General features: G+C 40.5%; 1 protein-coding gene across 1 annotated transcript in view; it reads right to left on the bottom strand.

Annotated features, from left to right (window-relative positions):
• Positions 1-12,251: 12,251 nt before the first annotated feature.
• The window catches only part of tubgcp3 (tubulin, gamma complex associated protein 3), a 41,350-nt gene continuing 31,497 nt past the window's right edge, over positions 12,252-22,104 (bottom strand). The window contains exons 19-22 of the mRNA XM_053676253.1: positions 20,949-21,080; positions 20,547-20,687; positions 15,706-15,822; positions 12,252-14,495 (exon numbers count right to left, since the gene is read on the bottom strand). Of these exons, the coding sequence (XP_053532228.1) occupies positions 14,334-14,495; positions 15,706-15,822; positions 20,547-20,687; positions 20,949-21,080 (552 nt within the window). The 3' untranslated portion in view covers positions 12,252-14,333. The remainder of the gene's footprint in view (positions 14,496-15,705; positions 15,823-20,546; positions 20,688-20,948; positions 21,081-22,104) is intronic.

Here is a 22,104-nt window from a genome sequence, read left to right on the forward strand (position 1 = left end):
AAGCAGGACATGATGGTAATCTTCAATCGTAGGTCTGGAATTAGAGGATCTTCACTGTATAATGAATAAGGCAGTCTATTATAGATTATAGCCAAGATTTCTCATACTGTGAAAAGTAGTAATCTAAATAATAAAAAAAACAAACAAACAAACAAACAAAAAAAAAACACACAGTGGGGGAACAAAAACTAAACAAAACTTTGGAACATTTACTTGCTTGGTAAGATAATAAGTTTAGCATTTGCTATACTCCGGCAAGTTCATATAAATAAATAAATAAACAAACAAACAAACAAACAAACAAACAAACAAACAAACGCACTATACCATGCAGTACATAGTAATGATTTTTGCCTTCACAATAGAATGAAATAAATAAATAAACAAACAAACAAACAAACAAACAACTTTACTACTGCTGTTCTGTTTGGCTTCAGCTTCAAGTTTCTTATTGAAGACCTTTCGTTCAAATGGATTCAAATTTGTACAGACAGGTGACAATTTAATGGGGGGGGGGGGGGGGGCACAGAAAGGGTCTTACTTACAAATCATTAACAATCTTGTTCAAATTAGAAAATCGCTCTTGCATGAAAACAACATTGAATTGGAATATAAAAACACTAGCATCACTCGTACAACACACTCTCTAATGGGAATGACCCTAATGATTTCCATTAACCATTTCTCCCATCAGTATCTAATGATGGAAATGAGGGATGGAAACCATTAAGTTTTTTCCCCAACTGGACCAGTTTCAGAAAGAGTCAATAGAATAAGATCATGGTTGCTTGTGGCCAAATGGGATGTGCGAGACCTCCCAAAATAAGAGTCTATAATCTTGGTTGGACAGGCGGTGACACAAAGCGGCCTGACACCAAATTTAAAATGGCCAGTTTCCTTATTGTGCTAGTTGACTTTCATGTGCTTGTATTACCCAGAAGATGCCTTTAGGGTTTGGTTCTTCTCAAGATTTCTTCCTCATGAAGTCTCAGGGAGTTTTTCCTTGCCATCAATTCCAAATCTAAACCCGCATCCAGATTTATGTCAATCGGCTTTGTAACTAGGGATGCACCGAATGCTCGGCAACCGAAATTATTCGGACGAAAATAGCAACAAAAAAAAAAAAAACTTTCGGTGTTCGGCCGAAAAAGTGAAAGGGGCGAATAAACTTGACCGAACAATGACGTGTTTGATGATGCGACCAAATAGCCTGGCAACCATGTCACGACCTCCACTTCCGGCAGCGCGCTCGGAGCGATGAGGGGGCGCGCGCATGGATGATCTACATGCATAGGTGCTCAGCGAGCGCATGCTCTTCGGATGTTGACAACCATGACATTGTTTACTCTGGACACGTGCATTTGTTTAGTTTCTGTTCCGGAGTATTCTGTCACGTCACGAGACCTAATGGAGTAGAGTACGGAAGCAGGTAAAGACGTATTTATTTAAGGGCAGGCACACAAATCCAAATCGTAATCCAAAAAACGTAGTCAAGACAGGCAAAGGGTCGGGTGATCGGCAAACAGTTCTAAACGGGGCAGAGCAGGAATCAAAGTCGCGGTCACAGAAAACAGGGTCAAAACACAAAACAAGAAACATGCACTGGTACTATGGACTGGGAGCGGAACAACCAGCGGGGACTAAATGAACTAATCGATAGTTTAAACTAACTAAATCCATCAAGGAACATAACATTAACAACGTATCTAACTATACTATATCTACTGTAATACTCCGCGAGGTGTACAGGGACGCGAGCGGTATATATCCCCAATATAATCAGCCGTATAGAACCCAATAGAACCATTTTTTGCACTCGTCAATGCACTTTTTAGTTGTAGGCTACAGAGTGTTCCATTCTTTCTTTCAGTCAAAGAAATATTTTGAAATTGTAGTTTTTGTAATTGATTTTTTTTCCTTTGAAAAGCAAGGCAAAATAGTGAAAAGCACATTTTGACTATTTAATTTATGCACTGGTGAAAAATATGGCAAAATAAATGGAAAAAAACGTGTTCTGTATTTTGGCCTTCGGCCGTTTTTCATTAGATTTGGCTTCGGCCAAGAATTTTCATTTCGGTGCATCCCTATTTGTAACCATGTCTTTTATATATTAAAAAGCACTATACAAATCAAATTGAATTCAACTGGGTCTATAATCTTCATCAAAAGTGCCTCAGTTGTAATAAACTGTTTCTTTTAACTACATACAATCATGTATGTACACACAGATCCAAGACATCAGAGAGAGAGAGACATATGGATTACTTAATTTGCAGATTCTCTGACACACACACACACACACACACATCAACGTGAAGTATTCATTAATTAGCACTGAGCAATTTCATCCTCAGTCTAAAGCTCTCACCCCTCATGTCTAAGAAGATAATGGGAAAAGTACAGCGCACAAAGACAAAAAGACCGAGATGGAGAATCTTGGCAGACTGTGGATACAGCGCCCCCGGACACATCATTCTTTTCATTCAAATCCTATCAACCACTCTTTGGCAAAGAAACCGAGTCGCTCACCCTTCTCTCTCACTCTCTCACTCTCTCACACACACACACACACACAGACACTTTTTCCTCACATTCCCATACAACCAAGAGGGGAAGGGAAAAAAAAACCCATCCCCTTTACAGGACCACGGCAACTCTGTTACCACAGCAACAAGCATCCAAGCAACGGTGGGAAGTGTTAACAGAGTAAATAACATAATGGAGTGAAACTACACTATTACACAAATGTACATTATTAGTGTTAATGTCAAGAGACTGCCAACTCAAGGAGTTTCCTGCACTAATAATGGTGCATTCATTTACGGTTCATATCCAAATACACTGAAATGAGCTGCTTCCTCGTCCTTTTACTTCAACAACCTTCCGACAGAAAGCTGAGCTAGAACTCAGGAAGCCACTGCCAATGTTTCAGCTGTGTTTATTTATAACGTGCCAGCACCCACCGTGAAATCCTTCATTCCTGACTTCTCTGCATTTTGAGACAATTTCCCTAAAGAACAAGCCCACTTCAAATATGTTCCACGCAAATTAGAGACACAACTCACAAAGGTTCTACCAAATCATCTAAAAGCGATGCTGAATTAAAGGAGCAGTTTAGCCATTTACACACTTCATGAAGAGATGCTTTCCTGCTTACCATGGATGTAAAGAGTGCGTATTTGAGTTACTGCACCATTCCAGTCAGCTCGAACCAGTCTGCCAGTCCGTCACGTCCAACCTCTCTCATCGCCAACAAGGTGTTTTCACCTGCAGCAAACTGGACGATTTTTTGTTTTTCCACACCATGCTGTATAAAGTCTAAACACTTTTGTGCAAGCCCAGATGCTCGGCCATTTCTGAAATACTCAAACCAGTCCATTTGGCACCAACAACCATGCCACAAGGCATGAGCGCGGCTGTAGCTCAGATGGTAGAGCGGGTTGTACACTAATCGCAGGTTTGGAGGTTCGAATCCCGGCCCACGAGACTCCACGTACCGAAGTGTCCTTGGGCAAGACACTGAACCCAAAGTTGCTCCCGATGGCAAGTTAGCATCTGGCATGGCAGCTCTTCTACCGCGAGTGTGTGCATAAGTGAATGAGACACAGTGTAAAGCGCTTTGGATAAAAACACCATACAAGTGCAGAACATTTACAATAAAAATCACTGAAATCACATGACTTCCTCATTCTGATGTTTGTGAAAGCTCTTGACATGATTTTATTCATCGAGATGAATTGGATAAATTCTATGACTTAGCATTGAGGTGTACAGATGTTCCTTAAAAAAAAAAAGAAGTTTTTTTTTTTTTTTTTCTAAAAATCGGTTGCTGAGTCCATATATGCAAGTACGCCTTCAAAACCTTGGACCACAGTTGGAAGCAGGTGTGTTAAGATCTGCATTTGCACAATGCGACGTTTACCAGCCGGCTCTAGTAGACTTGTAGCTTCTGCACAAAACTAACGTAGCTAAACACTAAACATGATGTCTTGGCTAATTGACCGTGTGGGTGAAATGGAGAAGTTGTAGAAATTTGAACGTAAAGGGAATATCAGCTTTACTCTGTTACACTTTTTTTCCTTTTCTTTTTTATAAACGGATCAATACTGATGAAGTGGAAAACAAAATGGAACCCCCCTCCACAGTGAAACACAAGCTTGCAGCATAGTGTAACGAGTAGCCATGCAAATAATATCCTCATGCCCTACTTCTCCATTTGTGCCACGCTGTGTTGTCTTGTGAGTGTGTGTCGAGAGCATGACCGTGGTTGACTCTCACAGGAGCTCACACGGCTCACGGGGATGTCAGACTGCTGAGCGAGACGCTTACATACAGAGATTGGACAAACGAGGACAGGCGTGTTTACAAACACACATTACCTTTCGACAAGTTCCAGTATTCAAACAAGGCCTTGACATTGTAAAAAGATCATGCTTTCGCCTGCCGAGTGCCAGACTATGCTGTTTGTGTGCGCATTTTCACCCTGATAGCATTTATTAACTTCCGATTATGGAAATTAAGCATTAGAGAGAGGAAGCTGTAAGGGTGTCAATTTTGATTCAATAAATTACATTTATCAGATAAAATCCCTAAATCAGAACTGCGATATGGCGTTTCCACTCCATAATGAAATGTTCACTCAGTCACATTTATGAATCTGATTGAGGTCTTCTCAACTTCCAGTTCCTTCACCGTTTATAGTCCGAGTGACGTCAAATCCACACGGCCACACACACACACACTATAAACTGTGTCAAGTGCCCCTTCTCTACTTTTAAATGAGCTTATAGCAGTATTGGCTTTAAACCAATGAATACAGCAGACACAGTACTTGGTTAAATCTAGAACACCGACCATACTAGTCACTGTATTGAGATGGAAAAATAAATAAATAAATAAAATCACATTTATGTTCAATTACAAGCTACTCACTAGCTTAAAGCTTTCAATTACAACTACAGGGTTTTCACAGAAACACCTCATTATTATAACTACTGACTACTGGGGTCAGTTGGAAGGCTCCAGGGAGCTGAGGGGGCGGAGCTATTAAATAAAACTACAGACATCACGTGGTGACTAATTTCATAATTGCTAGCATAAATAGTCATTGCAATACAAAGTCTGTAACATAAACAGATGCACAGAGCATTAATAGTTGCAAATCTATGAATCTGATTAGCGAATTCACAATGACTCGGAAAACGTCCCTGTTTTTACGTACAGACTTCGACATGAACATGACTCCATAAGTTCAGACCCTTCCAGATCACTTCATACAGTGAACGACTCAAAGCTGACTGATGTTCCAACATGATAGTGTCACAGTCTCCATGTTTCCATCCATGTTGTGAATTAAGTTCTGTGAAATATTGGAATATCGCATTAAAACATTTGGGAATAAAGCACCGTTTCTATTGCACGTGTTCAAGAGGACAAAATCGTCACTTCCGGGGAAACTGGGACAAGGTATCAAAACAAATGGAGGTTGTTGCATCCAGGGAAGCCATTGTAGCGCTTTTCGTTGATGTTTTCCATCAAGAATTGAAAATTTACATTTTTATTTATTTAAAAATTATGTTTAAAAAAAATCTTCAGACCTCATCGTCTATCCAAACATACCTCTCTCTCATTTGTACTTTTCTGAGCCATTTATCCAATCACATGATTTGTTGAGGCAGAGTCACATGACTTTCTTGATGCGCACTGACGAATTCATTCGGTAAATGTGTTTCCGTTGTAATTTATGTGCATATCTTATGGAATACATATTTTTTTAAATTATTATTATTTGCTTCAATTGAGCAATAAGCAGTATTAACGCAATATCCCAAAATTTGCATTTAAAAAAAATGACCTGGATGGAGGCATACCTACTGACACAGTAAATACACAGGACTATAAAAGCTGTAACGGCAGGTCTCCCAATGCACTTTCCATATTAATTAGAATGGAAAAGTCGTAGGCTGGGACGATCGGTTGCGGGAACCCCGTGTGTCTCTCTGCAGCATGAAGGAGACGTATTACAAACAGATTCCAGCTCTATAATCAGAAACTGCAAAAGGAACATAATCAAATTTCTGCGAGTCCATTTTAGGTTGGAGTTAGTGAAATGTGTTTTTGTATCTCTAACTTAATAACGAAAGCAACCAGGTACACACACGTCTCCTCTGCAGCAACGAAGCACATTGCACAGATACAGCACAAACGATTGGATGCAACAATAACTGCAGATACATCAACAGGAACATTTCCAGCAAGCTAAATGAGCTTTCCAACAAGAAGAGTGTGACCTTCAAACAGGATATTTTGGGAAACCCAGTAGCTGCCTCAGTGTGTTAAATGTAACCGAGGGTTTAAACACACGCTGACATGATGACCCACTTATTCCAGTGACTTAGCAGTTAGAGAGGCTGCATTTCTCCTGTGGCATGTTTCTAGATTGCACCTTTAAGCTGTATGTGGAGAACTAGGACAGCAAAGGGGAAAACAATCAATCAATCAATCAATCAATCAATAAATAAAAGAGAGAGAATAACTCTGACTGTGTGCGAGTGTGTGTGTAGGTGTACACCTGGAAGTGTGCACACCTGGAAGTGTGCACATGAAAAGACAAGAAATGGAGCATACATAAATTACAACTGTAAATCTCATATCTGGCTTTTGTTTGTTAAAGTGAGGAGAAAATCAGCCAGTAAGCTAATCAGATATTCTACAGGAACATGCGTTAAAAGATTTGAATTTTTCATGTTTCATGCACAGTGTCGTCGTCGTCCCCACCCCCCCCCCCCCCCCCACACACACCCCCTTCACTGGAATTAACAAGCAATGGAAGTCGATCTCACCTAAAGTCGTCTGTGTGAAAGTGTACACAGTTTTTTGTTTTGTTTTTTATCTATTGAAATGGGCAGAAGTTAACCAGGAAGCTGACTAAGATTTTTCCCCCCCTTAGAAAGATTTGGTATTGTGAACTGGGACGTTTCCATATTCTGAATAGGAAAAGAAAAAAAAAAAAAATCCATTTCAGTGACCTTCAAACTGGTAATTTGAAACGTCTGACATTTTTAAAAGAGATTTGACTTCATAGGACACCGATGTGTTTCTGTTTTTTTTTTTTTTTGGGGGGGGGGGGGGGGGGTTGAATATGTGAACTGTGAAACCAAACACTTGTTTAGTAGCAAAAATAGTTGTTGGTGATAACAAAAATCTCAGATCACAATACTTGGACATTTGATGATGTGTTTGTATTAAAAATAAATAAACAAACAATTTTTTTTAGAAAACAGCTGCTGAGCAAAACAATAGTGTTGCGTTTATAATAGAAAATTGTAAAAATGACACTTTTACATAGCATCACAGCAACAAAAAAAACGTTTATTAAAGGAGAGGAAAACGTTGTACTGTCTAATCAGCTGCTTTCAATCACCATTTGTATTTGTTATAAATAAATAAATAAATAAATAAATAAATAAATAAATAAAAATACTGTTGATATGCACGATATCTCAGAAATGTGATGTTCTGTAATCTTGACATGGCTATTCTATCGTCATTTTGCCCAGCCCTAGCACAAAAGTATTAAGATCACTCAGATTCAGACTCAGTAAATAGACTATTAAGTGTGAAAGCACACTTAAAGCCTCTCAGAGCACATAATGCAAGACACTTGGGTGCGTCCCAAATCGCACACTTGTGCACGATTCTACGTCATTTTGTAGTGTAAATAGTGTGATGAGTGTGTACACACTGAAAAACCCCAACACACAAAGTGCACGAAATCTCGACAAATACCAAAGCCATCCGTGGCCGGGAATCCTAGAGAGCAAAACTGGGCATGTCCTCTAGGTAGGATAAACTCTCTCTCCCCTGTCAATCAGAGGGACACTAGAAAATCATGGGCATCTGTAAGCTCAGGTATGTGGAAGAGGGCAGACAGCGCTTTCCTCCGAGTGCGTTACACTGCCCTAGAACACAGCATGAGCAGCAGTTCAAAAAGATGTAGTTGGTTGGCTTCACGTGTCTTGGAGGAAGCACACGTTAGCCTCCCTGGTTGGTAGCTGTCGAATGATAGGGGAAAGCTAGCTAGGTTTTTTTAATATGGTGTTTCCCGCCCGATTTTAATCGTTTCGTATATTCGAACATGGCAAAGCCTTAATGTGACGTTTCTCCACATGGTCACAGAGGTCACATAAGCTGTGCAAGTAACTGAACTGTAAGGAACTTTAAGCATGAATGTGATACTGTACCATGCGAATACTTGCAACCACACACACACACACACACACACACACACACACACACACACACACACAGCAACCCTGAATCAGAACAACCCTTTGTTTTATAATCATCATACTGATTGTTCAAATGTAATCCAGCACACTCCTGACCACACATTCACAACCATGCAAACACACACTGCAGCTCCTCCTACCAATGCTGTGTGCGACAGAGTCAAGCCTCCTAGAGAGCTGCTGCAGAGCCATTTCACTCATCTTCACCCACAGGATCACGGCGAGATGGAAGAGGAGAGAGAGCACCGAGAGAGGATTCAGAATCTGCTGGTGGGAGAATGTGCAGAGGAGGAGAGGAGAAGAGCTGAGTGAAGGACACAGTGGAGAGAGAGAGAGAGGGAGAGAGGGAGAGAGGGAGGCAGGCACTGGGATGAGGATGCAGAAACACACCTCTGCAAAGTCACTGTGCACACATACTGGTTCAGTGCGCGCACACACACACACACCATCTGATCAGGCTTATACTGTAGAGCCAACTGCGCATAAACTGCTTTGCCATAATGCAGGGACGGACAACAATTTGAATATTTACAGGGTATTTATCTGTGTAGGGCGGAACACTAACAAATCAGTTTTGCATTTTGTTCCTATTCTCATTGCCAGGTGACCCGTAACATAGCGGAGTACCTGTGCTCAATCTGTTACCAAATCAAAAAATCTGGTGCCAAATGGGCGGAGCTAGTGCAAAAAAAATAATAAAAATAGCGAGTTGATTGGTCAAACGCAATCATCACAGAATTTTCAGATAATCCCCACACTAAGGCTAGCATACTAATAGCATGTCAAAATAATACATGATTTCTTGCTTCATTCACCCATCCATCCTCCATACTGCTTATCCTACACAGGGTCATGGGGGAGCCTGGAGCCTGTCCCAGGGAACCCAGGCCACAAGGCGGGGGACACACTGGACAGGGTGCCAACCCATCGCATGGCACAATGACACACACATTCACACACTACAGACAATCTGGATATGGCAATCAGCCTACCACGCATGTCTCTGAACTGGGGGAGGAAACTGGAGAACCCGGAGTAAACCCCAAAGCACTAGAAGAACATACAAACTCCACACACACACACACACACACACACAGGCCAGACGCGGGATTGTTGCTTCATATCGTGGCACAATATTCAGAAAGATGTTCAGTTTGGGGTGTAGTGTAGCAAAAGTAAAATGCCGTTTCTTCCAGAAATCACAGCAAGATTCAGTAGGAGTGTTAGTGTCGGTCTGCCAAGACTTCTTTCTCTTCTCACTCATTAAAAAGGTTTTATCTTTTTAACCTGTATATATTAGTATACTTAACACAGGCAGTTGTAGCATGTTAAAGCTTTCCCTTCATAAGATATTTTCTATTTTCGGATATTCAGAAATCTTACACTAGTGATCAATTTTAAACCGGATTTACAAACTCCACTTGATATGTGCTGTAACAATTTGTTCAAGGTCTCTTCAGAGATCATCTCATATACTAAACCAATTCAAACGACACCTTTAACTTTATAAAGTTATTCTGTAAAATATGAATCAAGTCAAAGTTTTTGTCCTCGTGTTGGTTTCCAGACACAAATCAAAACACCAAACTGGGATATTCAATCGTTTTCAGAAAGTTTTTTTTGCACAATAACAAATAGTTAACCAATTTAAACGGGTACTCGGTCCACCCTAGCCTACTAAATACTATAGGAGTGTAACTATAGCAACCTAGAGCAGAGGACTATTCTGAAATACTATTTACTAGTCTAGTATGGCCGACATTAGGCGTTTCTCGTTAATAAAGCCAGGCAACCAGAACTCCAGTGGCTTTCAGAGTCATACGAATTGTGATTACGTTTACGATAATAGAAATAAGTGCATTTAAAAAACAAACAAACAAACAAACACTTAACTGTTTAATTGCTACTTACTCAGGTGAACGTAGCACGCCGACACAATTGTTAGGTTTTGGCGCCACCATGTGGTCAAACAACATAACAGCATATATCTTCATCAGGAAAATGACCACTAATCATTTACACAACGATCAACATTTCTCTAATTTGGAGAAACTCTCCGTGAGCGAACTGAAATGAAAATAATTAATATGAACAGCGTCACGTGGTTTATATTTACGTGGTAAATAAAAGCTGAACAGACTAGTGCAGACTCATACTTATCTGGAAACACTCTTACTTCCTTGTTAATGCATCAGAGGCGTTGGATGTCGGGTTTAAACCACAGATATAACCGCAGATGATGATAAACGTCTCGAATAATATTTCTTTGCGCAATTCGTACGCTGTAATGATGTTCATGAAGCCACCAAGAAGTAGCGTGCTTAAACACGTTATCAACTAGTGCTAGATTTCATGCTCAATTAGAACTCTCGATTGGAAAGGATTAACCAATCAGAGGCATGCATTTGCCCCCACCCACCGCCATTATTAGCATGGACCGAAAATAGTCATTTGCGAATGATATTTTTTGCTGTGCTCGCCACTGGAGACAATATAAATGTACAAGTTATGATTTAAAAATGTGCATGTCATGTCTTTTTGTGAGGTGTAGCTAGTCACATCATTTGTTGTGTTGACGCAATAAAATGAGACGCTGCACATGAACGTTTCAGTGGGGGAAGAAAGACATCCATCCATTTATCCATCCATCTTCTATACCGCTTATGCTGCAGGGCCATGAGGAACCTGGAGCCTATATCCCAGGGAGCGTGGGGGACAAGGCGGCATACGCACTGGACAATCACATACATGTTCACACACCCATTCATACACTACGGACACTTTGGACATGACAATCAGCCTACCATGCATGTCTTTGGACTGGGGGAGGAAACCGGAGAACCCGGAGGAAACCCCAAAACACAGGGAGAACATGCAAACTCCACACACACAGGGCTGTATATAAAAATAGCAAGCAACCTGGGCTTCCATAACACCTCACTAGTGCCACAGGCTGATTTCCCCCATGCCATGCCGCATTGATGCAGTAAATGAACATACTTTTCAGGTTGACTTTTCTGTATTATAAATTCTTTATTCTAATATTTTGAGAGACTGGATTTTTTGATTTCCATGAGCTGTAAGCCGTAATCATTGAGATTAAAACAAACAAAAAGGCTTGAAATATTTCCTTTATGTGTAATGAATGTACAATATATGAAAGTTTCACTTTTTGAATTAAATTACGGGGAAAAAATGAACTTTTCACGATATACTTTTTTTTTTTTTTTGAGATGCACCTATGTGTGTATAAGCTGTGAAATCTTTAATAATGAAATACATTATGCTTTTAAAACCAGCTGAAAACAACTGGCTGTCGCACCCTTACAGCCGAGTGAGTTCACATCTAAAGGCCAAGTGCCAGCCAAGTAATACTGAAAACGTAAATGTTGTTGTAGCTCGATCTCTTACACTGAGCTCTAGGGGAACACATGCAACTTTCAATTTACGTAGCTTCATACCATTTTATTGCTGTGATTTTCCTAATGGTTGACTCTAAACCAAATTTAATCGTGTCAGTACTTCCCCAACTATAACATTCACCCCACAGCTTTCAGTGAAACTGAAAATCTGACCATAAAATCTCAACCTATACTCATGTCATTTGGTATAGACATGTAGACAAGAAAGAAAGAAAGAAAGAAAGAAAGAAAGAAAGAAAGAAAACCCCCATTGACTGAATTTCAGGGTACTAACAGGAATTTAAGCCTAGCTTCCGGTCATCCACAGAGAGAGTAGAAATCCAATGCACTCATTTAATCCTACTTCACATAAGGCTTGGAGACCCTACTTAGTACAGAGTTTGCATAATACTCAACTAAATGATGCACCTCTCCAGTCCACAACACTAAATATTGCATCGTTTCATTCTCACTTTGTAGTGCACTACATGTGTAATAGGGAGCAGGTTGGGATTCAGCCCGAGCATATAGTTTGTAAGAGTAAGACAAGACACCTTCATTTAGAAATGTTATTTATTCAAAGAAAAGAATGGCAATGTCTGTTTCCCCCATTGTATAATAGATCTATACATATGTATATAACAGACTCCACCGACAAGGAGAAGGAAAGTTTACGGACAAAATCCGGACGTAAACCACGTCCTCTTTCCTCGAGACTGAATTACAAACCTAAAAATACTAGAGAGAGTAATACAGTGACAACTATTAGTTGCCTTTTACTTGGATGACTGAAGTAGCCCATAGTGATCCATATGAAATCTGCAAAAGAGTGCAATTTGGGAGTCGACCGTCTTCGCTCGGCCGTCCTGGGACGACGAGTGACGTGAGGTACACAACGCAAGCCTGCCGCATGAACACTTTTGTAACAGGAGGTTCGCTGTCGTTTCCATGGTGCGACGCGTCATCATTCTCCATAGATTCATTTTCACAGAGCATCGTGGGTATGTACGCTTGAATCGAGTCATTTCAGGTGAAAATGTGGTGCCGTTTAAAAAGGTCCAGTCTGTACAGAATCAGGAGTGAATATACAGACGGTTTGAGTTTTCATTCTGCAATACAAAAGTCACGGTCTGTTGATAAACAAAAATATATGGAAGAGAGAAAAAAAACAACAACAACCCAAAACAAAATGGTGAAGTTAACTCCTTGAGTAGCTTTGGGCTGATCTAGGAACAGCTTGTGCCTGAATCTAGAGGGACAGGAGAAGGAGCGATGGGATGGGGGTTAGGAACTTTCTACTATGCGGTCAGATATGAAGCGCACAGGACAAAGCAAGACCTTGCTCAGTGTGCTACAGGACAGCTTATATTTACCACATTTACGCATTCATCACGTGCTTCATCTCCTTTTAAATTGCTGATTTATTTATATTTTGTGAAATATGACCAATCCAATAAAGCCGTAAGCAGGTAAGGCTGCTCTTAAGCACGACGTGAAGCGCGTGACGAAAATCACTGTAACGTACAAGCTGGAGCTGCGTGTTGCTTTTAACAAATGAAAAATAATATGACAAAATCCAATGACAAATCGATACATTTTTGCGATCGCAGAAATGAACACAAAAATCAGGCAAACTCTGCAACATTAGGAGGGGCTGGCGAATTTTAACAGGTGACGTTAAAAGGATTTTCAGCAGAGTCGGGCCGAAATGCGTCGTGTGACATCATCACAACTCACATTCGGTCGAAGCCTTCATCAATTCACGTGCGTCGAACGTAATTACAGCTAAAAGGTCTCATTGACCAACAAACATCACTGCGAAAGACCTGACCGTGCGAAACAATTTCAATTCAAGTAGTTTTCCGCAAAATAAAGCCAAAAATAAATACATTTTGGGCTGCAACAATCACAAACACAAAAAAAAACACTGCAAAATCCTGTATGGACTGGAATGTGGTCTGGTACAAGTGAGCTTTGGTTGCTAGGCAAATATTAGGATATTCTACAGACACAATAACAGCTTAAGTTTGATTGGTTGAAAACCTGACGCATTAATACAGAATTCGATTCTTGTGATGCGGTCCGGACATGCGGTGCGTATATCGGATCCGACACCGGCTTTCGACCGCGGTTCAGGCGATCCGATTTTAGAACCGAAACTATCCGTTTTATGATCAAAAATAATTACTACAGGATGAACGAGCTTAAAAATGCCACAACAAGCTGCTCCTAGATCATACACTTTACATTAAGACTGCAGTAAAGCGGATTTCATACGGACAACAAAGGATATGCTTGTACGTTATTAGATCTAGCTGTAACACTGGGTTAAAATGGCTGTGGATTTTTCTCCAGCAGGACCGCGAGAGTTTAGTAAAACTGCCTTAACTGCCCTTAATATGCAGCTATGTAGAAAATAACTTGTCAAACAGTAATGGGATCTGATAACAGACCTGTGACCCTGTGCTAAAAAAAATCATTTTAAGAGTTTCAGGACATTCGGTGATGACACATAAGTTAAAAGTTGAACATTTATTGTGTATTTTATTCACATCTGTAGTAAGCACTATACACTGACCACCTCCCAACATCAGCGTCCGTTATGGCAACACTTCAGCCCTAAACGTAGAAAGCGGTCGGGTTAAATGTTGGAGCTGCGGCGCCCCCTGGTGGCCCCAAGCGAGGGGCGCAGGCGAGGGTCCCGGGCCTTGTAGTGCTCGTTGAAGTCTAGCCGGAAGCTGAGGAACTGCAGACTCTCGTCCGAGCTGGTCATGAGGAGCCGTAAGAACTCCTGAACGATGCCCTGTGGGAAGAAGAAGGAGAGGAAGAATGAGGGAGGAGAGAAGCAGATGAAAGAAGGAAGAATTAGGAAACAAATATTCTTTAATAATATTCAGCTTCATTTAACAGCAAACTGTACGAGATAATCAGGATCACGCTAGAGAGAAATACTCTGGTATTGGAGCTCGGGTATTTATATCATAGTGAAAATGGGAAAAAATGTGATTTCTATATACACTGCATAATAATAATAACAATAATAATAATAATAATAATAATAATAGGTGATACAATAATTATAACAACTCGGTTTAATTCTCATTACCTTCTAGTCAGATTTTCTTATTTGACTTTTTACCATTTATTTATTATCTGGCATGGATATTGTTTTTTGCTTGTTACATATTATAAGTGGCACATACGTTGCAAAGTTCTTTCCTCTTTCGCGTTAAGTGAGAAGTAAATAGGAGGTTAGTGTGCTCACATACTAATACAACAAAAATAATAAGGAGCAATTACACATCTTTATTAATAATATCACAAAATCAATGACATTACTAGGGCTGGAACTAATGATTCTTTTAATCTGTTGATTATTTATTCAATTAGTTGTATATACCCAATCATGTTACTTACCCTGTTGCCAATAAATCTCCAGCCGTTTCTTTTTTTTTTTTAGTAACACTTACTTTTCCAGCCTTTTGTTACCCCCATCCCAACTTTTTTGAGACGTGTTGCGGCCATCCAATTCAAAACTACCTTATCGTTTCCTTAAAATGATACGTTTCCTCATGTTTAAACATTTGATGTGTTTTCTATGTTCTATTGTGAATAACATACGGGTTTATGAGATTTGCAAATCATTGCATTCTGTTTTTATTTACATTTCACACAGCGTCCCAACTTTTTTTGAAATTGGGGCTGTATGTGATTTTTCTGCATGCTGATGTTAGATTTATGGTGTGGTATGGTAGGAGAAATATAAACAACAGAACACAGTAATAAATGATAAACCTGGCAGCACTGCTTTTAAAAGGTTTAGTAGATATTTTTATTCACTTGCGTGTTAATTAACCTGAAATTCTTGTGAGCTTTTAACTCATTTTTGTTAGGTTCACATCCACAACTCTTAAAACTAATGCCATCTATTAATAATAGCGTGCACTATATCTACTATACACTAAAGTGTGTGTACATGACAGCGAGTGAGGTATTAGGAGTGTGTGTGCTACCTGGTAGAAGTGTGTGAGCAGTCGGAGCTGAGAGCACATTTTTGGTATGGTGTCCTTAAAATCCTGCACTCGTCTGTTCTCTGCCGTTTCCTGCTCCGCCGTCACACCCCACTCGCCCTACACGAACCACACACCCCACATCAGTTATAAAAAATATATATATATATATTTTTGCTCCAAAAACTATAGGCAACACTTTAATAAAAGGGTGGGAAGTGTTTATAGGGCTATGTTCATAACACCTTCATGTCATCTTACATAAACCTACCGAAACTTTTAAATGCTTAACGCTTCTATTACGTTATTCCCAAATTTCCACATTTGAGATGTCTGTAAAACTGCGTAATCTCTCGTTTTCCTCTTTCCTCATTTAGGGCCATGATGACTTATATGCAAATATTTCTTCTTATGGCTGGTCTCGGACAAGCCATAATAAAGGCTTACTGTTTTACGCTGTACTTTGTGTGTATTTAAACTGTAGAAGCCATTTTGACTCATAACGTAACATGATGGATGACTGCTTGACAATTTTGATGAATCTGATCTAACACCCGAGTCAAGTATATAGTCAAATATCATTTTGTTGATACAAGGTCCAGGCAGACTGTGGAAAGAACACCATGACAGACGACCTTGTAAATTTGGTATGTCCAAAGTCCCATAATGATGGCGTAGCTTTGTGTGTGAGGCTAGCTGGAAAATGTGAATAAATAAATAAATAAATAAATAAATAAATAAATAAATAAAGTAAGCGCCTCCATAATACATTATTCAGTATCTCCTGAACAACACCTGATGTAATAACAACAACAACAACAACAACATTAAACATGCTATAATAACACTGCTGCGTAGCGAAGGTGTTAATAGTGACAAGGAACACACTGTAACAATAAGTTTATATACAGACCATCAACCATAACATTAAAACCACCCGGTTAATATTGTGTCGGTCCCTCTTGTGCCTGCGTCTGAACCTCTGAACAAGACCTCAGAAGGTGTGCTGTGGTATCTGGCACTAAGACGTTAGCAGATCCTTTAAATGCTGTAAGTCTGCCCCCCCCACACGCTCATTAATGAGCCTCGGGAGGCCATGACCCTGTCACCAGGTCACCTGTTGGCCTTCCTTGGAACACTCATGGTAGGTACTAACCACTGCATACGGGGAACACCCCACAAGACGCTCTGACCCAGTCGTCTAGCAATCACAATGTGGCCCTTGTTAAAGTCCCTCAGATCCTTACGCTTACCCATTTTTCCTGCTTCCAACACATCAACTTCGAGAAACGAGTATTTATCCATCCTTATCTCATCCATCCTTAGCTTATCCTTCCTTCAGGGTCACAGGGAAACCTGGAGCCTATCCCAGGGAGCATGGAGCACAAGGCGGGGTACACCCTGGACATGGTGTACCCCGCAGTCCATCGCAGGACACACAATCACATACATATTCACACACCCATTCATACACTACAGACATTTTGGACATGTCAGTCATGTCTTTGGACTGGGGGAAGAAACCGGAGGACCTGGACGGGGAGAAAATGCAAACTCCGCACACACAGGGCCACGGGGGGGGATCGAACCCCCGACCCTGGAGGTGTGAGGCGAACGTGCTAACCACTAAGCCACCGTGCACCCCAAGTGAGATACTCAGTGTTATTTGAGTTACATTAATGTTATTTGAGTTACATTAATGTTAATGTTACTGGCCTTCAGGTAAAGTGAGTTACTTATTTCTGATTAAGAGTTTTAGGAATGCTTGTTTTGTATAAGTAATGACAACATAATCAACAATAATACATATTTTTTCTCGTCCTTAAATCCCCATCAACTTATTTTCATAATGAACCCCGTTACTATTACCTATAGCTTGTTGGCTATAGAATTGTTGGCACAATTCTATTTTTGTCTACAACACCGATTTCAAACATTTAATTACACACCTTCAGACCAAAAGCTTTTTAAGATCATGAGAAACATTTCAGTCGAGTGTCTCCAAACTTTTGACCGGTACTGTTGAAGCTTTTAAAAAGGGATTGTGGTCCTAATTTTACAGTAAAAACCGGTGCTATAGTAAAAGTTACCAAGTTCCATAAGTCATTACTTTTGAACTATTCATGATAGAGACATGAAATTTGCTTGACTGTTGTCTAGTATAAAGATGTCTTTACCTACTAAAACTCCACAGTTGAATATTTCCCACTTTATGGCCTGCTGAATATTGTTTAAATTTTTAAAAAAATAATAATAATAAAAAATTAAATAAAATACTTTTTTTTTTTTTTTAAATCATTTGTGCTTTGGAGCAACTTTGGCCTTCTGTATACACACTAAAAACACAAATCTTTCTGTTCTGCAATTTAAACAAACTATAGCGTCCGGAACAACACTGGGTTATTTTTGAGTTAAGCCATTTTCTAGACGGGATTATATTTGGTAGAGGTGACATCAGATTTACGGACGTAGCGATCAGAACGGGCCATCTCGACTTTCCTCCTACCACAGGAACCGAACTGTCTTCTTCCCTGCTCTCTCAGCCTCTTCCTGTCTGCATCTGGTTAGAATTTGTTTGCACAGAAGCAGTACGCGTATTGCGTCAGGGTTCAAATGAGCTTCACGTGCTCTCATTTAACTGCTTACCATCACACTGTATCAAGAAGCTTATTAGCCCTTTAAGATCAGACGAACTTTTTCACATTAGTAACATTAGGAAATTGTATTATACAAATAGAAAAAACCCCATTGTTTTGTTGAATAAGCCCATGTATAAGAGAGTATTACAAAAATGTGTTTATTAGTTGTTGTTTTTTTTAAATCAGCTTGTCGATCTTTTTTACAAGTACTATATTGGGCCAGTCTGCTAATTCTCACCATTTTTACTATTCAAAATATAGGTAGAGCTCGACTAAAATAGTGTATATAATATGCTAAAAATCTAACACAGGTTGTGTGAGCAGGATACAAGTCATTTGGGATGAAAAGGGTGTAAATAAATGGCTGAATTCTGATTCATATTTTGGTAGATTTGACGCCCGACGTGAATCTTTCGCAGACGATCGATCAGTAAATCCACAACAGAAGCTACAGTACATTTTAATAGACAGTAAAATGTAGAGTTATTTATCTTTCAGCTTCCATTTCTTGTTGATTAAGCTGGACAATTTACACGTGATATAATAAATAAATAAGAATAAAAAGAAAAACAAAATCACCTGACTACTTACACTACAATATGCTACAGATTCTGGAGCAGAGATCCAAAGGACTCGAAAACGACCTTGGAGAGAAATTAAAAAATGGTGACAACCTTACGCAGCACTTTCCAGTGGGTCCGCAATGTCCCTCGTCCGCGTCATGCTTTTCTTCCCCCATCGACTGCCTCATAAATTAGCCTTCACTTTGGCCTTTCAGCTCGGAACTACTCATTACCCGTACGACCTCGCCAACACACTTACCTGAAAACCTTTTACTGTTACGCTCCCCCAATCTCTCTCTCTCTCTCTCCCACACCCCCCCAATAAAAAAAAAAAAAAACCCAGCAGATTCTTCACTCGTTTGTTTTTATAGCACTCTTCACTGAAGCTCTAAAAATCAATGGCTACAGAAATCTGACACCTGAGCTTGTAAAAAGGGCTTATTTTGGTTTATTTATTTATTTATTTATTTTAAATCCGCTGGCTTTCCAGGCAGGTCCGAAAGAAACAGTCGATCTGAGCGGAGCACTCCGTCTTCTCAGGGGAGAGCGGTACAAAGAGCTCCAGCCTCGGGGTGTGTGTGTGTGCTTGTTACCATTTTAGAAAAACATTGATTTCCTATTGACATTCTGACCTTAAGTTCTGATCACTGAAGATATAGAAGTTTAAAGGTGCAGTAAGCAATATTTCATATTGGTAGCTCATTGCTTGCATCACAATAATTAATAAACAGGAAGCGGCCTGCCTAGAGATAATACCTCAAATTTATTACATCATACTGCAGCTGTTTATTTCTAGCTCACAAACGAATCGCGCCTAGTGTCCTTATAGCTAGAAGTCCAAAGCTCGGTTCTAATACTATCTAGGTTCTAAGTTATATAGTACTAAATAGCTGATTTAATGCTTCATTATATTTAATAGCTGAAGCAATTTATGTTTAATGTACACCAACGACAAGCCCTTGTTAGAACGTTAGCTATTTTATTCAACAGTGTGAACAGTTGTCTGTTTTTTCAATAATTAAAAATGTCGTTTTGAGCGCGAGATCATACGACCTTTGTGCACGACAATGTAGCTGGCCACGTCGATGTTTTCTGCTATAGAAACTCCAACATAACGGAGGATACAAAGCAGATTGCACAGATTTCTTCCCCATTTCAAAAAGCATTATATGTCTAGATTAACAGAACAACTTTTTAGCCAGAAAGTAATGCATGACACATCTGGGAAATACTTTTCCTTGTATAGTTATCAGAAAATACAGGCTCAAACACGTCCGGCATAAGATCTTAAAACTCACAGCATCTCGTTGAGAGTGGAGCCGGCAGCGAGATCTCTTTCATAGCTGAAAAAACCCCAACTCTTTCTATATTTTGCTTAGCTATAATCGGATGTTGTGTAAATCAGTCAAGCGCTTCAACACACAGTCCCCCTGACGTCCGCTTTCAAAAGGACACACGGGAACATCTCGGAAGGTGACGTGTTTACGAATTCAACTATTTCCGTGTGGGAAAGAATATATTGCCGGACTTTGGTTTTATCAGAGCGTGATGAGACTGTGAAAACCAGAGACGCCCGTCGTTGCATTTTTACAAAAAAGGCGTGAGTTTCGTCTTTGTGTGACTGATATCGCTCTCTCTGTACCTCTTCCTCTCTGCGTTTCTTGGTGTCCTCGTACTGCGCTCGGAGCTGCAGTTCCTCCAGGGCTGAGCGGTACAGAGCATTCTGAGCGTTCTGGAACTCGATGATCTGATCAAACACGGCCCGTAGCTGGTTCAACAACGACTGCGGTAAGAGAGAGAGAGAGAGAGAGAGAGAGAGAGAGAGAGAGAGAGAGAGAGAGAGAGAGAATAAGGGAAAACAAAAAAAGCACTATTCAGTCTTCTCTCTGCATTCATGTAAGTCACATGCTGCTGGTGTCTAGACTGTCAAGTTCACATCCTTATTTCAAAGGTTCCAGCCTTGTGTTTACTATAACATATTGTGTGTGTGTGTGTGTGTGTGTGTGTGTGTGTGTGTGTGTGTGTGTGTGTGTGCGCACGCTACCCTGCTGTTGGAGTCCAGGAGGCAGCGGGAGATGATGGTGTCGAGGAAAACCTCATGGGCTGCTATTATGTGATCCAGATCCTGAGCCTGCTGCACCTTATTCCACAGCTCATCCCACGAACATTCCAACACCTACACACACACACACACACACACACACACACACACACACACACACACACACACACACACATATATATATAAATATATATATATAAAAAAAGAGAGAGAGATAGAGAAAGACAGAGTGAGTGTCAGACAGACAGAAACAGACAGACAGAAACCCACACACAGACAGAGACATACAGACAGACACACATACACACACGTTGACAGGAGCACAGACACACACACACACACACACACACACACACACACACACACACTCCGAGACACGGAGACAAAGCAAGTGTGAGACATGACAGACGTGCAGACATAGACGCACAGACATGTGACAGACAGTTATGCAAACAGACACACAGTAAAGCCTTGAAACCAAACAAGTCTGAGCACTACAGTAAACAGAGCTGTACAGTAAATTACAGAGGGACAAAGAAAGGGCGAGAGACAGAGAGAGAGAGGGAGAGGGAGAGATAGGGAGAGATGTAGAGAGAGAGAGAGAGGGAGAGAGAGAGAGGGAGAGAGAGAGAGAGAGACAGAGACCTAGAGCGAGGGAGAGAGAGAGACATAGAGCGAGAGAGAGAGACATAGAGAGACATAGAGCGAGAGAGAGAGAGAGACAGAGCGAGAGAGAGAGAGACATAGAGCGAGAGAGAGAGAGACATAGAGCGAGAGAGAGAGAGAGACATAGAGCGAGAGAGAGAGAGAGACATAGAGCGAGAGAGAGAGAGAGACATAGAGCGAGAGAGAGAGAGACATAGAGCGAGAGAGAGAGAGACATAGAGCGAGAGAGAGAGAGACATAGAGCGAGAGAGAGAGAGACATAGAGCGAGAGAGAGAGAGACATAGAGCGAGAGAGAGAGAGACAGAGCGAGAGAGAGACATAGAGCGAGAGAGAGACATAGAGCGAGAGAGAGACAGAGCGAGAGAGAGACAGAGCGAGAGAGAGACATAGAGCGAGAGAGAGACATAGAGCGAGAGAGAGACAGAGCGAGAGAGAGAGAGACATAGAGCGAGCGAGAGAGAGACAGAGCGA

Source organism: Ictalurus punctatus, chromosome 26 (genome assembly GCF_001660625.3).
Source record: "Ictalurus punctatus breed USDA103 chromosome 26, Coco_2.0, whole genome shotgun sequence".
NCBI classification, from domain to species: Eukaryota; Metazoa; Chordata; class Actinopteri; order Siluriformes; family Ictaluridae; genus Ictalurus; species Ictalurus punctatus.